A 16,634-nucleotide genomic window follows, 5' to 3' on the forward strand; every position below is an offset into this window, starting at 1 on the left:
ATTTTTTTCATATAAAAACGTTATGAATTATCTTGCTATTTTCTTATTTTTGAGACTTTACTTGTGGTTGTAGGCCCGCGCGCATGTAGTTTAGGGGGAGTTCAGGGGAGGCGGCTTCCGGACAGGTCGTAGCCTGCAGCAACATGATTATTGATGATTATAAATCATTTCACATTTTTCCTGTCATGTTTGCCCAAAATCATTTGGAACTCAAAGGACTTCTCATGTAAAATATAGTTTACCGATTCAAATCTTCAGTTTCAGGTTTCACAAGCAGTGTCGACCCTGTTTTCTATTTAGATTATATACGTAAGCTATTTAACTGACACTAACCCCACCGCTGATCTAAAGCTTGAGACTTAAGGAAGGAAAGGTTCATTTATTTAGGACAGAATTTTTCGGGGGTACCAGCAGGCACATACAAATCCAACAGCAACTGATACAGATAAACACTGCAACCAATTCCGTCTCTCCAGCCCAAAAGACTGGATCTGGAGCCGTGGGGTTCCAGCCACACGGCCCCTGAACTGCAGACACAGACGAGCTTCACTTATTAAACACAGCCACGCAACGCATCCCACTTCATGAATGTATATATGATGGGGTTGTACGCGGTGCTGCTCTTGGCCAGATAGACTGGTGTGGTGGTGATGTGTGGGCCGAGATAAAGCCTGGGATCTGTGACGATGGTGAGGGCCAGGGCGACCACTACCGCCATGCGGGCAACTTGCACCTCCATGCGGTCGGCGCTGCCGCCCTCAGACGCTCGCAGCTCGGTCACCTGCTGTACGCAAGACCTTCATATAAGAGTGGAAATACACGCACTGACTATTCAATATCACCGCAGGGATTCCTCACCTGTCTCGGGGTCCACAGGAGACGGGAGTAGGAGGCCATGATGATGGAGAAGGGCAGAGCAGGAAGTAAATGACGTTGTAGGACATGTTGGCGCAGGAAGTCTGGACAGCTTAAGTCAGCTTAAACCTCCCCCAGCCAAACAGAGTAGGAGTGTTGCACACAAACGACCAGACCCAGGAGAGAACCAGGCCACCCACTGCATGTCTAGAGAGAGAGACAGAGAGAGATGCACAAAGTTCTGGTCCATCATTGTGATGCGTGTTGAAAGGTACCTGGTCTGGAGCACGACCGCACCCATGGGTTTGCAAACCACGATGTAGCTTTCCACAGCAATCACTGCCACGAGCACAGGCTGGAGACGCATGGAAAGAACAGGAAACCAGTTACTGTTGGAGTTCACTATTTGAAGTAGACGCTTCTGACTTCACCAAAAAAAGGCGACGACGAAGCCCTCGATGACGGCGTTTGGCGAGGGTGCGGGGGCACTCCTTCCAAACGGGGCACAGCCCAGGCCTAGTGCGTAGCTGAGCAGCTGCCTTAACTGTCGGTGTTTCACCGTCACCAGGACTGCCGGGACGTTGAGGAAGAACCCTGAGACGGAGAAAAGCCCCATGGTGACAGCCAGGGCCGCGTAGCCGATGGAGCGGGGTCGATGGAGCCGCAGGGAGATTAGGGGTTTTGTCGAAAAGCGTCCCAAAGGTCGTCCATGTTCCTCGGTGGAGTTTGGCGGGTGAGGTAATGGCTAAAACCGGCAGAATTGCTCAAAAACATGCAGAGCAGGACACGAAAAAGGCTCAGGAAATCAAAATGGAAAATAAATCAAACATTACTCCCAGACTGAAGTGAGAAGCCTCAGCAGACCAAGCAGACCAAGCAGAGCACTTCTCCACATGTTCAGCGTGATGGACGTTCCAGACGTTCTTCATCCAGAAGAGGAGACCAGGATGGGACTCTCTTAATAAGGCGGACGAAGGTGAGAGGGTTTCAAAATCACGAACGTGAAATTCTCAGGTAAATCCAGAGATCCAGATTTGTGTAGACGATAATTCTGTGGAGTAATATGCTTAAATAATGTTGCTACAGCTGCCAGAGTCTAATAAGTCACACTGGTGGCGGACCATGGCCCCTGAGGGCACGAGCGAGCCCGCTACAATAATACAATGAACCTTGATAGGACACTTTTTGAGCAAGCTGCCATATATTCTATATGTTTATATATAACCAGAATACAATGTTAAATCTGGACGGACGTCACTTGGTCAGTGACATTAATAGTGGCAAGCTCAAAATGAGCTTTAGAGTCTAAACCGTCCAATGAAAGGAATACTTTAAAATGGTTATATTCCACTTTTATTTATTTATTCAATTTAGAAAATGTATCATCAATAATCTCTTAAAGTGAACACATTGCTGCACAATGTTTTTTACACTGTTTTGTGCTGTTTTTTTTGTGCAGCCAAATTGACTACATTTACCAGCTGTAAATTAAACGTTGATGATGACAGTTACTCAAAAACAAAGAGAATAAATATCTAAAATGATACGAGCTCTTGCAGTGATGGAGAGGCATAAATAAGGGTTTTAAAGAAGCAATATAGCCAGACACAGCCTGTTGTTTAAAGATGATAGAAACCACATTTAACATATATATTCTTAAACGTTATTCGGCTCTTAATAAATCAGTAGGGATGACAGGGATGTTTTTGGATTTCAGGGGTTGAATATTCCACAATTTCAATAAAATATGATATAAAGGATATCGATTTTTTTTTTTAAATAATATTTTAAAAAGCCTCTTTAGAATACGGAAGCAGTCCAATTGGATTCCAATAATAGAACATTTTGATATTAGACATTAGATTTAAAAAAACCCCCAAATGAACTGAAATTAAAAATCAAGTCAATCAGCAAAGACAGCGTCAGAAGAGAATTCCTGTTCTTTGCTGCCCTCTGGCGGTGGATGCAGGACATGGCAACAACTGTCCGACCTTGAATACAAAATGACCATTCGCACCTATGAATAGTTGATCAGGTAAAAAAAAAAAATAATCGAATTGGTCATATGTGGCGACAGGACATAAATAGCAGCCCAGACATACACCAGACCAGATATAAATACATGTATATACAGTATATTATTTTAAACAGTCGGTGGTTTAAATACCTTCTGACCACTAGGCGGCGGTAAAGAGCTTGAATGCTGATTCCCACCAATGGGAATCATTAAGTCCAGTCAAGTCAAGTAATTACCAATTACCAAGAATAAGTAAAAATCCTACAGTAAAGTCATGGCAATTATGCAGGAAGTGCAAACACTGTTTGTTGCAGTGTGTAGGAACAGTCCTCTGGGTTCTAGTTGAGCTGTGGGTGCAGGTTGAAGTCCTGCCATGTTGCGGTGTGTAGGCCTGTTTTGATTTGCACTTTAACGTCTCATCTTTATTAAGTCTTATCCTTTTTTTTTTTTTTAAAGGCATTAAGGCTTTTATTATTCTTCGCCTTAATGTTTTTTTCCTTATGCTGCATGTAAAGCACTCTGAATTGCTCTTGCATTTGACATGTTTTACAAATAAACGCACCTTGCCAGTACAGTATACTGTAATAAACCCAAAGCACAAACGTTTCCTTTCCTGTCTTGCTTGGTCGTGGTGAGGGCTCGTTTAAAAAGACAGGTACCTAACAAGTAGGCTTCAGTAAATGTGACTTCCAGGTTGAACACAACTTGCAAATCCATTAAATCAATGTTCGCACCCTGGGGAAATATTTTGAGAACCACATTCATATTTATCGTTTTGCTTTTTAGGTCTGATCTGCAGATTCTGATTTCCGATCACATTGATGACAAATACATCCCGTGATTACCGCTGCAATTTTCAGTTCCCACAATAGTGAGATTGCTGATTTTGCCACCGTTTTTTATTGTTCATTATTTACTGTAGAACAATAATAGAACATGAAACTGTCAAGAGTTCCAATAAAATCACAATCAACACAAGTTTCAGTATAATTCAACCTATAACTCACTGAGTTTTAGTAGGAACCAACGTATCACTAACATGGAAATGTCCAGTTCAAATTTCAAATTAAAGTCTCTTTTGCTTTAAGTGCAAATATACATTTATATTGCACTTATACACAAATAAATTGCAATTATTACAAAAAATAAACAAATGAAATAAATGGCCGACTCTTCTCACTCTCGTTCACTGGAAGTCCTCCTTCCCTCACTGTGCGTTAGACAACTGAATCAGTTGAGGGTCAACTATGTTACATTACGTTGGTATTGGGTTTGTGTATTGGAGCATTTTTAGAAGAACATGAGCACAGTATGTCTATAAATTTGACCGGCATAGAATTGAAAAGTGACACTGAGCGGCCGGTGAATCTCGTTTTATATGTTAACATTAGTGTCATTTTTGTGCTTTATTATCTCTCCCACTTCCAATTTTACCTCAGCAATGCAGCATTACAACGATAATAAAGTACTGCTCAGTGGATGTTGAGTGAGAGGAGAGGGAGGGAAGGGGTGACAGAACCACAGGTCACAGCATCTGGTCTAAGCCCAGGGAGATTGTTTAAACACCCAGTAAATGTAGCACTTGTTTTGTATTTATTTCCAGTACAGTATTATATAGAATTTATTTTTTCTTTGTTTCAGCTGGCATTTCATACCTGCGTGTTTTGACTAAGAATTGCGTAGTTTGTACACAAAACGTGTGCGGGCTGGCAGGTCTAGTCTGAGGATTCAAAAAGCTGCACAAGTACTTGCAGGAACAGCCGTTGATTTACTTCTTAAAAGGTATAATTAAAGTACAGAGGAACATTATCATTAAATACTACAATTTTATTAAGATTAGGATACAATTGTTAAACATGCGTGACCTCTTGGTTTGACTGTCGTGGTAGCGAGGAGAACATCAGATCCACAGGTCAATAAACTATCTCCAGTAAACCACATGATCTACAGTGTTTCCTAGATGAGATATAGTTTTAGGTATGTTTCTTTAATAAATCATAGTCTTTTGCCTGCATTCTATTAAGCCTGTAGTCTAATGAACAGCCGCACATTCATCAAATAAAAGACGACAAGAGAATCATTTTGTAAATCAAATCCACTTTAATTGGCTTTGCAACGCCGCAGCCAGCGGCAGCTCTAGTTGGCGTGCAGGGCCCTCCAGCGGGACAGGGGGCCTCTGCTGGGGATGTACTTCACCCCACAGCCGTCAGGAATCAAGCGCTTCTCTGCGAGCATCTCGTCAAAATCAGTGGCGTTGAACTTGGTGAAGCCGTACTTCTTTGAGATGTGGATCTGAGGGGAAGGACCGACAAAGACGACCAGGGTTACCAAGACGACACAATGGATACAGAAAGCTAGAGGTACACTGATACTACAGTGCTTTTGGATATTTAGCAATATATAGCGATACAAATACTGACATTTCAGTTTAGTAAAAGGTGTCCCCCCCCAGTAACTGACTTATTCACGGCATCTGTGCCTCTGCATATTTAAACCTACTAGCACAGTATCTAGACCCAACATTATATTTTCATTCCTTACAGAAACTACAAACTCAAAAACACGAAACAAGGTTGTTTGCCAGTTCAGTCTTGTGCGTTTGTCTCGGCGGTCCCTTAAAGCACTCAGCACCACCCAGCTGAGAACATACACAACCACAGAGTCACTGTCTGCAGCCTTTGCACACCAGAATTGCACATGGAGCAGAAGCTGGTCGGCTTAATAGGCTGCAGAGGAGTAGGAACGACAGACCGAAGACAAACTTGAAACGGGGAGGTCCTACCTTCTGGCGTCCGGGGAACTTGAACTTAGCTCTGCGAAGAGCCTCCACCACATGCTCCTTGTTCTGGGCCTTGGTGCGCACGGACATGATCACCTGACCAATGTGCACGCGTGCCACGGTGCCCTGGGGTTTGCCGAAAGCACCACGCATACCAGTCTGGAGCCTGTGGGCAAAAAGGAGAAACCATTAGTGACCCAGTTTGAATATCTAGTTACACTTGCGTTCAATAAATTCAGCAAAAGGGTTAAATCCCAAAATGAGGACAACAAATTAGGCAAGGTCAACACGTCTGATCAAATTCAATGTCAACATGAGCCTTAAGCGACAAACCGAATCCAGATTAAGCTATTATCGATACAAAAAGATGAGTTTCTCACCTATCAGCCCCAGCACAGGACAACATTTTGTTGATGCGGATGACGTGGAAGGGATGCAGACGCACGCGGATGTGGAAACCATCTTTACCGCACGTCTTCACCATGTACTTGTTCGCACAGATACGGGCAGCCTCCAGAGCTAAATACAAGGAAACCCACGTTTAGGCCTTACACCTGATGTTTGGGCCAGAATAAATCCAAACATAATGTCACCTGCGGATTTATCCTTATGGTGCTTAGATCAAGGTTTGAGTAGGAAGATTGCTTTGACAATTGCTTAATGAATTAGACATCAAGTAGTCATCACAGTAGTCTTTCACCTTCTGAGGACAGCTGCTCGTATTCATCAGACACCATGTGACCGCACAGGGGGAACTCATCTACCTTGGCCTTCTTTCTGCCCAAGTCGAAGATCCTGATCTTGGGATCTAGGTGCATCACAAAGGGCAGGGGAAGAGACAACTATTAGAAGGATCTGCTTTTTTTTTTTTTGGAATCAGAAAAAAAATTAAATCTATTGCCACGCAAACCAACATTAAATCTGTCAAATAAGACAAGATAGAAGTAATATCCGCCAAAAGGCTTCCAAGAGTTAAACTTGCAAACTGATGTCGGATGTAATGTGTAAGGAACAATCCCCTTTGTACCAGAAAACAGGGAAGGGGACACGTTAAACATTTGAACCGGTTCAGGGAGGCATTTGTCTCGGCGGTCCCTTAAAGCACTCAGCACCACCCAGCTGAGAACATACACAACCACAGAGTCACTGTCTGCAGCCTTTGCACACCAGAATTGCACACGGAGCAGAAGCTGGTCGGCTTAATAGGCTGCAGAGGTCAACATTATGAATGAATATGACTAGATACTGAAATACTCCTCCACTGAAATACTCCAAGAAGATTTCAGTCAGTTGAAAATTAATGAATCAACTGAAACTACAGGGAACCCTCAAAAATGATTTATATTGTGAATTAAAGTAAGTCGATGTGTAGCAACAGTCCTACCGGTTTGAGTCTAAGACCAAGTGGGTGCAGGTTGAAGCGCACGCTTTAAGTAAAACTCTGAATTGCTTTTGTGTTGGACTTGTTTTATAAATAAACACACAGTGGCAATATACTGTTAGAATGAACCCAAACGACAAATGAGCCTTATTTCCTGTCGCAATACTGTTGAGTGACACTACATCGTGGGTGCGACTGAAGGGATCGGGGTCTTACCGGGTACACCCCTACAGAAACGGGACTTGGGGTAGGGTTTGTTCTTGCAGTACCTGTAGCTGATGAGAAATAAAACAAAATAAAAACAAGTTGGTGGACCGAAAACCCATGACACCCGGCTGCGCTCAAATTCAGTGGGAATCTTTTCCACTTTCAGGTGGTCAACGCCTCGGTTGTAGTTGGCCCAAAATTTTTATTCACGTCCGGAAAAAAAAATGTAATATATAGTGACAACACGGGGAGCGATCTGCTGAACTAACTGTTACGCGGGGTTAGCCGTGCAGCTAGCGTTAGCCTGCTGAACACACCAGCACATGGTGAGCGGGGCGCCGCTGCCATTTTCCAGAGAGAAAAATAGGCCTTGTCGCAAAACGAACGACTGAACACTTACCAGCGGGCTGGTCGCCGGCCCATGGTTGCGATCTATAAGCAAACGAGACACAAGCGGGTTATTATTGTAAATGTGGGGGAAAAACTGAGGAATAATCTTTATTTTCCGGTATTTGCAGCAGAGCGGCGGACAAGGCGCTGCCACCACGCACTCACCTAATGGCGGAAAGGAAGCGCGATCGGCTTCCGCTGCGTCATATGTGCGGGAGTTCTATTACAATATGTAAGATATATTTATAAGGGGATATTTTACGATTTGAGCGGTTTTATATATTAGTAAAAAAAAAAACGATTCGGACATGATATTTACGTACACACAGATAAAATTAGATTAGAAAGTAGTTTAAAAAGACACGTCGCAGTGCATTCTGGGAATTGGAGTACGGTGTGTTCTCCGGGATAAACGTTTCCTCCCCGTTTCCGGAAGTACGAAGGGCCTGGAAAGCGCTCCCGCGGAGAGGCAGATGGGTTTTTGTTTTTTTTCAACGTTTTTTTTATTTTACGTCCTTGATTCGAACGAAGTAGATTTTTTCCACTAGTGTTGATTAAAATAGACAATATAAAAAGATAACTCAGCATTTGGACGCATTTAAATTGCTTTCTTTTTGCTCTTTGATCCCGCCTGCAAATGTAATATGCGTTTTGATCACCAAGGGTGCGCCAGTGTACCACACACCGTCATCTTCACATGAGGAGTTTATTCTTAAAAAGCAGCAGTGAGGTCATACAGTATCTGTAAACCCTTGTTAATGCAAAACAAATGTTCTACAAGGAGGAATGTGAAGAATTTTAACTTTGTACAAACGGAGATCATTTTAACATAAAATATATGGCCATGCATTGGTCCTTAAAACATCTAAGCATCATAAACTATTTGTTTACATTTTTAGGATTTATTATTATTTTTATTATTAAATCCTAACATCCTAAAGTATTATGCCATAAAACGAGTCAGAGGGTTCTACAGCATAAAAAATGTCTGGGGGAATTTTAATACTCAACCGTGTTATTGTGAGTGAGTGAGTGTGTGAGTGTTATTAATCACAGAGTCATAGTAGTACATAGTGGGGAGACTTTAAGCTTGTACTATTATCCACTGAAACCTACTCTGAAATAAAAAATAAAGTCATTATACTGTGGCACCACTTTGTGTTTGTGTGCATGCGTGCGTGCGTGCGTGTGTGTGTGTGTGCGGTTTCGACGGCTATCTCGAAAAGCACATGGTGCTCCAAGTTGTGCAGCCTCAGTGAAGGTCAGCCATCAGCTTCCTGAAAACCTTTCGTATCTTGTCTAGTCCTTCTATTTTGTCTCAGCCCTCCCCCGGTTCTTCCTGTGTCTGGGTTATGCCAAACTACAGGGGAAAGGGCTCCCGAGCCATGGAATAGGACCAAGGACCAAAACAGTCCCTAAATGGCAGTTTCTTGTCGTGTCAGCTTGTATCTGGTCAAAGTGTCCTTAATAGAGACACTGAATATCTTTATAAAGCTCTGGATATGAGAATCAGTTAAACACCGTACAAATACAATCCAGATACACAGGTTACAGCCTATAATAATAAGATAAGTGTTACGGATAATGATCTTTGTAAAATAATGACTATTTTCAACCTCAATGTGTGATGGAGATCACACATATGGTCGACATGCCAACTCCACCCATCTCACACACACAACACACACACACACGTCGTAGAGAATTTTCTGTTGTTAGAGTAATGTGCAGGGTGTTACACACCACACCCTCACTCACCCACATATTAGCCACATTGGTCTATGGTGATGATTATGAGTTTTAGTTCAAGTTCAAGTTCAAGTTAAAGTTCAAGAGGTTAATTTTCACACATACATTGTGTGTGTGTGTGTGTGTGTGTGTGGGTGTTTCTGTGTTTGCTGTTGTGCAAGTGCGGGGAAGTTTGGCAACACTTGGACAGTTAATGTCGGAGGATGTAGAAATATGTGTGTATGTCTATGCGCATAATGTGTGATACTGTATATGGTTGTGCCTGGATGTGTGTGTTTTGGGTGGGGGTTGAAGGCATTTGAGAGAGCTCAGAAAAGTACAAATGAAAATGAAATCGGTCGCAATCTGATCAGGGTTGAATTTAATTTTAAAATGCCATGCATTCATTTATGCATTATAAATAATGAATGTGTTTGGTAACTTGTTAGGCAAATATCTGACCTCTCTAGAACACAGTGTGTGTGTGTGTGTGTGTGTGTGTGCGTGCAGGCGCGCGTCCATGCGTGCGTGTGTGTGTCTGCCATTATATGTGTGTGTTTACATACCTCTGTATAAAAACAACTGAGGTGAAATAGCACAACTATATCGAGTTAAGCGTCCTTTCATTTTCTTTTGTTATTTGAAAAAGAGAATTTCTAAAATGTAATTATGAGGAAGTCACAAGGTTAAAGGATGATGATTGAAGATGTTGCGGGTGGCACGCGGCCGTACGTGCAGTGGAAATTGTGAAACATCGCCGAGGGGAATTTGGCTGAGTTGGCATTCAAAATGCCCATATCTTTATTTGGGAACTGAGAAGCATAAGGTTGCCATGGCGTCAACACACGCCCGAGCAAAAAAAAAACAAGCAGGCCACTTTCGGGATCATGTCTCCTTTGCCTCCGCTTTTGCCGCTTCATTGTTGTTTTCTGATCTATTCTTTTCTTTCCATTGGTCTAAATATAGGACGCACGTTTCTTCAGCGAGGGAGTCATCTCACTTTTTCCCCATTCCGAGTTTTCCTCCCTGTCCTGTTTCCCCATTTCTCACCCCCCCACGATGCCTGCGCACGCGCACACACACACACACACACACACACACACACACACACACACACACAGTCCTGTCTCTACAGGTCTGCGCGTTTCGGGGCCCGACTGCCTCAGTAGTGAGATCATATGATGTCATCCCGCTTCACGCACAAACAGAGTCTCAATAAGCCGTCCTCCCTCAACCGTGAACTGTTTGTGCGATCGGGAAAAAAAAGAGGTGGAGAGGGGCGGGCAGATAGGGAGGGGGAGAAAGAGGAAAAATCCGGGGGGTAAAGACAGGAAGAAGGGGAGAGCTCCATATGGGCGATGTTTTCGCTTTAGGTGCACTCAGATCACATCCGCTCAACTGGGCCCGACTGGACAAAAACAACCGACCCCGACGCTGACCCAATTAGATAATGCAATAAGGCAGCTCCTTTTAATAATACTGTAACACAATATGGTCAACTCTGCCGATTCAGTCCATCCATCTAAAGCCTTTAAAGAAAAGTATTTTCGGAGAACGGCTGAAGAAAGGGGAGGGCAGAGAGAGAGAGAGAGAGAGAGAGAGCGAGTGAGAGAGAGAGAGAGAGAGAGAGAGAGAGAGAGAGAGAGAGGTGGATAGATCATCAGAGACAGGGGAGAGAGATGGATGGGCGAGGAGGAAGGTGTTGAGTCACAGGGAGATCAGGGGGTCAGCCAGAGAGAAAGAGAGGAAATTATTTTTTCTCGAACGCACACACGCGCGCACAGATACACGCACACACGCACACACACACACGCACACACACACACACACACACACACACACATTCTTGTACTAGTATGAAAGTGAGATTATAGTAAATTCACCTAGTAAGACCCATGTTTCTGGTGCACTTCTATAGCAAAAGCTAAAGCAATATATATATATATATATATATATATATATATATATATATATATATACAGTGGTACTTTGACTTACGAGTTTAATTCGTTCCGTGACAGAGCTCGTATTTCAATCTGCTCGTATAGCAAATCAATTTTCCCCATTGAAATGAATTGAAATGCCATTAATCCGTTCCAGCCCCCCAAAAAAACACCCCATTTTTTTTTGTTACGTGTTTTTAGATAAGAAAAATGTATTTAGAAATAACAAATATTGTATAAAAACATAATAAAACATAATAAAAGAGAATGTCGAAGAGAATCGCTCAGGTTTTTCTATGATTTCATGCTTTAATTAAATCGACATCATCCGCTTCTTCTTCTCAGCACTTACTTTCTAAGGACCCATGGTTAGAAAAAAAAAATTGGCATAATAACTGCACAAAAAGCACAAAACGCGAGCACAAAACACAAAAGAGATGCTTCCACGGTCAGGAAGCATGGCCGGATTCGCTCGCCACGCCAACTAGCGGCGGCGTACCTGAAGCTCGCACCGCATAACTCACATTTTTGCGAGCAAATCAATACCAAAAATCAAACGAACAACCGCTCGTAACTCGGAAAACTTGTATGTTAGTGCACTCGTAATTCAAGGTACCACTGTATATATACGTATATATACAGTTTATACACACACACACTGATCAGCCACAACATTAAAACCACTGACAGGTGAAGTGAATGACATCTACAGGGAATGCTCATCTGGTTCCAATGACACCTGTCAAGGGGTGGGATATATTAGGCAGCAAGTGAACAGTCAGATCTTGAAGTTGATGTGTTGGAAGCAGGAAATGTAAATGTACAAGTGTAAGTATCTGAGCGACTTTGACAAGGGTCTAATTGTGGTGGCTAGACGACTGGGTCAGAGCATCTCCAAAACACAGCAGCTCTTGTGGGGTGTTCCCGGTATGCAGTGGTTAATACCTACCAACAGTGTTCCAAGGATGGACAACTGGTGAGCCGGCGACAGGGTCATGGGCACCCATGGGCTCATTGCTGCGCGTGGGGTTTAATCCCACAGAAGAGCTACTGCCGCACAAATTGCTGTAAAAGTTAATGCTGCTATGATAGAAAGGTGTCAGAACACAAAGTGCATCACAGCTTGATGCTTATGGGGCTGTGTAGCCGCAGACCGGTCAGAGTGCCCATGCTGACCCCTGTTTACCACTGAAAGCACCTACAATAGACACGTGACAGTCAGAACAGGACCATGGAGCAAGGGGATGTGCTGGAACAACAAGGCCGATCCATGGGGGCCCCACTTCGTAACTTACAGGACATAAAGGATCTGCTGCAACGTCTTGGTGCCAGATACCACAGGACACCTTCAGAGGTCTTGTGGAGTCCATGCCTCCACGGGTCAGAGCTGATTTGGCGGCACGAGGGGGGATTTACACAATAATAAGTGTTATTAGTGGTGGTTTTAATGTTGTGGCTGATTGGTGTATGTGTATATCTACTGTATATATATACATACATGCATACATACATACATGCATACATACATACATACAAAGTCTATCTTTTGCTGCTGTGAGCCAATGGGTGACATCATCCCATCTTTCCTTGAACATCTGTTTCCAGTGATATATTCCAGTTCTAGGTGACTGGAGACTTGTGTCACCAGATAATTCACTTTGCATGTTTGAAGTGGGCAGGCCGATAGACTCTGTGTGTGTGTGTGTGTGTGTGTGTGTGTGTGTGTGTGTGTGTGTGTGTGTGTGTGTGTGTGTGTGTGTGTGTGTGTGTGTGTGTGTGTGTGTGTGTGACAGAGAGAGAGCGAGAGAGAGAGAGAGAGAGAGAGAGAGAGAGAGAAAGAGAAAGAGAGAGAGAGAAGATATTCCCATATCTTCCACAAAGGATATTCCCACAGACACAGAGGGTTCATCAAACACACTTTTTAACAGGTAGTGTGTGTGTGTGTGTGTGTGTGTGTGTGTGTGTGTGTGTGTGTGTGTGTGTGTATGTGTGTGTATGTGTGTGTGTGTGTGTGTTTGTTTTACTATATTTGTGAGGACCGGTCTCCGAATTGACTATTTTTTTGGTTCAGAAGTGCACCAACAACCTGGGTCCTCACTTAATAGATGGGTTATATACTTGGATCTCACTTTGATACCAGTACAAAAATCTGTTGAATTGACCAGCTCTCTGTGTTGACAAGTGTATCTAGTTTATACTTTAACACTTCAGTCTGTATGTGTGTGTGTGTGTGTGTGTGTGTGTGTGTGTGTGGGTGTGTGCCTGTGTGCCTGTGTGCCTGTGTCCGTGCGTTGGATGGTACTGTATACACGTTTGCGTGTTTTTTATGGCTGTGCTGCATGATGTCATGTCAGTAATTCACTCAATCTCACCTGGATGAGTAAGCCTCAGAGAGACACACACACCACACCTACACACACACACACACACACACACACACACACACACACACACACACACACACACACACACACACACACACTCATGTGAACACACACTCATGTGAACACAAAGACCCACAGACACACTCACACACACATGTTGGAATGTAGCTGTTGAGTCAGTGACCTGCTAAGGTTGTAATGATGTCATCATCATCATCATCATCATCATCATCATCATCATCACCATCACCATCACCATCATCACACAGAGGGCTGCCTGACTCCAATGTGTCTGCATGTGTGTAAAATTCATCATCTTTATGTGCATGTGTTTACTTGTGTACATGCGAACTGGCCATTTATGTAAAACTACATCTATGATTTACTTTTAAAGCAAGTTTATGATCTGTGGCACTTAATTGGTAGAGAATAATATAAATATGGAAAGAGGTGGGGGGGGGGGGGTGAAGATGGATCAAGGGAGAGATCAGTCATTCATAGCTTCCACATTCCACCCCCCTTATATGGACAAAACTACTGGAGCTCATCTCACATCTAGACTCCACACACACACACACACACACACACACACGCACACACGCACACACGCGCACACACGCACACATGCACCCACACACGCGCACACACACACACACACACACACACACACACACACACACACACACACACACACACACAACAACACAAAACTATGTAGCGAGGGTCTCTAATCTTTTTCAGCCCCTGACCCAAATTTGAGAAATCCAGTGTTGCTATCTGGTCTGGTAAAAAAATGTGACTGAGCCTCCGTGAGGTAAACACGCGAAAAAGGAAGATTTTTAAACGCGGCAAACTCGAGCCACAAAGCCAAAGCAGCGCAGTATTTTACGCGATGCATGCGGTTCGTTCATGGATAAGGTTATCATGCAGATGGGTAGTACTGTATGGTTGTGCCACGTCTGGTTTTGCCATCTTGAGAGCAAGTTGGAGAAATGCAATCAACTGATCCATAAATCAACGCCGTGCCTGTATCAAGCGCTATTGCCAGTATTCTTTTTGTTATTATGTTTCCCACCTCACCGCAACCCCTGTCACCATTACCAAAGCCTCTTGTTCTTTTGCAGCTCTGTCTTTTGTGGCCCAACTCTTGTCCGCCCGCCATTTTAAAGCTTCTGTCTGTGTTTGTTGCTGGAGAGAGACGAGTAGAAGCTGGGGAGAGGGGGAGAGAGAAACAGAGTCGAGAGTCAAGGCTCCAGAGAGGAGTCCAGTGCTTTTCTTGGTGGTCTCATGGGGTGGGGTTGGGGGGGGGGGGGTGACAGAAAGAGAGAAAGGGTCAGGCGGGGAGGCGGGCAGTCAGGACGGACAGACAGACAGACAGGCGGAGAAACAGACAGACAGCAAGAGGGAAGGATGGTGAGACCAGGCAGTCAGACAGATAGAGCCAGACACCGAAATAAAGGGAGAGAGTGCGAGAGAGAGAGAGAGAGAGAGAGAGAGAGAGAGAGAGAGAGAGAGAGAGGGAGAGAGAGGGAGGAAAGGAGAGCTTACCTTAAAAGGCTCTGTTTGTAGATGGAGACAGAGAGTCCGGGTGTTTAAATGAACTTGTGTATGCGCATTCCCAGGTTGTTAAATGTCCCCGGTGCTCACTTTGTGTGTGTGTGTATGTGTGTGTGAGAGTGTGTGTGTGAGTGTGTGTGTGTGTATTGCGGAGAAGAGACGATTTTAAGTATTTCTCAAGTTTTAAAAAGTCGAATATAAAGGACACTTGGGAGGGGTAGGTTGCTTTATGTTCAAGACCATACAAGCAGAATCTATAGATCATATAGAATATAGGGTATAATAACATAGTTATTGAGTGTGTGTGTTTGTGTGTGTGTGTGTGTGTGTGTGTGTGTGTGTGTGTGTGTGTGTGTGTGCATGTGTGTTTTTGTTTTGAATTGACCAGTAGCTACTAGTGATATAGATTCCTGCGGTCTGATTCATTAAACACAGGTCTCCTTTTAAAGACTGTGAATGTGTCGCCCTGATACTTAGCACACCTGTCTCAGTAAAACACACACACACACACACACACACACACACACACACACACACACACACACACACACACACACACACACGCGCACACACGCACACTCACACACACACACGCACACTGATCCACCGAACCTATCTCAACTCCTCATTATTCAACAGGAACTGCACTGTAAATCTGGGAACAAGTCCAAACTCTCTCTCCACTCTGTTGATTTTTCAGCTTTGTTCTCCCATTGCATTCTATCTTGTTATGTGATTTTCTTAATATGGTTTGAGGGAGAGAGAGGGGGGAGGGAGGGAAAGAGAGTGTGTCTTTCTCTATCTCCATTCTAGTGTATTTTACTCCTTGTTTACCAGGAAACAGTTCTCCATCCCGGGTGGGGCCTGGGTGGCGTGAGTAAAAAAAAACCAACAAGCCATTTCATGAATCCGCTGAAATCCTTTGTCATTCTCCGTAACGCATGCCGATGGCGCACAAACAGGGCCGCCACCGAGAAGCGTTTGTCCCCAGGCAGCTGCGGGGGCCGCCCCCACGCTTATCATGGCTGCTTCTACTCCCTTGCTTTACTGCATCTGGGCGCTTCTGCGGATCAGATCCACTTCCTGTCAATGTTTGTCTGGTCTGGAATCCCAGATTTACTGATTTCGTGACTTGACGCTATCTGATCTGCTTTAGAGACGTGACTCCGACCTGAGTATCGTATCGCTGCCACAGAATGTCCTGCGGGCGGCGGTACATAAAAAAGACTTTCAAAGGAAAACATCCCACATTTGGCAACCTTTTCTCCATCCCAGATACTTTACAACCCTGGGGATTCCAATACACATTCCACATTCCAATACACACGGATTTAAGACGTTGGACTCTAGATTATACCACACCCACCTGATATTCTCGCAAGAGTCCCAGACA

At 43.8% G+C, this 16,634-nt stretch overlaps 1 protein-coding gene across 1 annotated transcript; it reads right to left on the reverse strand.

The window, feature by feature from the left end:
- Positions 1–4,949: 4,949 nt before the first annotated feature.
- rpl10 (ribosomal protein L10) lies at positions 4,950–7,735 on the reverse strand. The gene is made up of 6 exons (XM_080014831.1): positions 7,640–7,735; positions 7,249–7,307; positions 6,352–6,459; positions 6,032–6,170; positions 5,655–5,817; positions 4,950–5,164 (listed from the first exon to the last, which is right to left on the reverse strand). The coding sequence occupies exons 1-6, from the start codon at positions 7,660–7,662 to the stop codon at positions 5,009–5,011; spliced, it is 648 nt and encodes a 215-aa protein (XP_079870957.1). The 5' UTR covers positions 7,663–7,735; the 3' UTR covers positions 4,950–5,008.
- Positions 7,736–16,634: the final 8,899 nt, after the last annotated feature.

Source organism: Zeus faber, assembly GCF_960531495.2.
Source record: "Zeus faber genome assembly, chromosome: 15".
Lineage (NCBI taxonomy): Eukaryota > Metazoa > Chordata > Actinopteri > Zeiformes > Zeidae > Zeus > Zeus faber.

What these genes read in the sequence shown, in the direction of transcription:
- rpl10 (XM_080014831.1), bottom strand. Translation starts at nt 7,662, where the DNA reads ATGGGCCGGCGACCAGCCCGCTG. An exon ending in GGCCGGCGACCAGCCCGCTG is followed by an intron (nt 7,308 to 7,639) that starts GTAAGTGTTCAG and finishes ATTTCTCATCAG; the next exon opens with CTACAGGTACTGCAAGAACA. An exon ending in AGTTCCCCGGACGCCAGAAG is followed by an intron (nt 5,165 to 5,654) that starts GTAGGACCTCCC and finishes CCTTCCCCTCAG; the next exon opens with ATCCACATCTCAAAGAAGTA.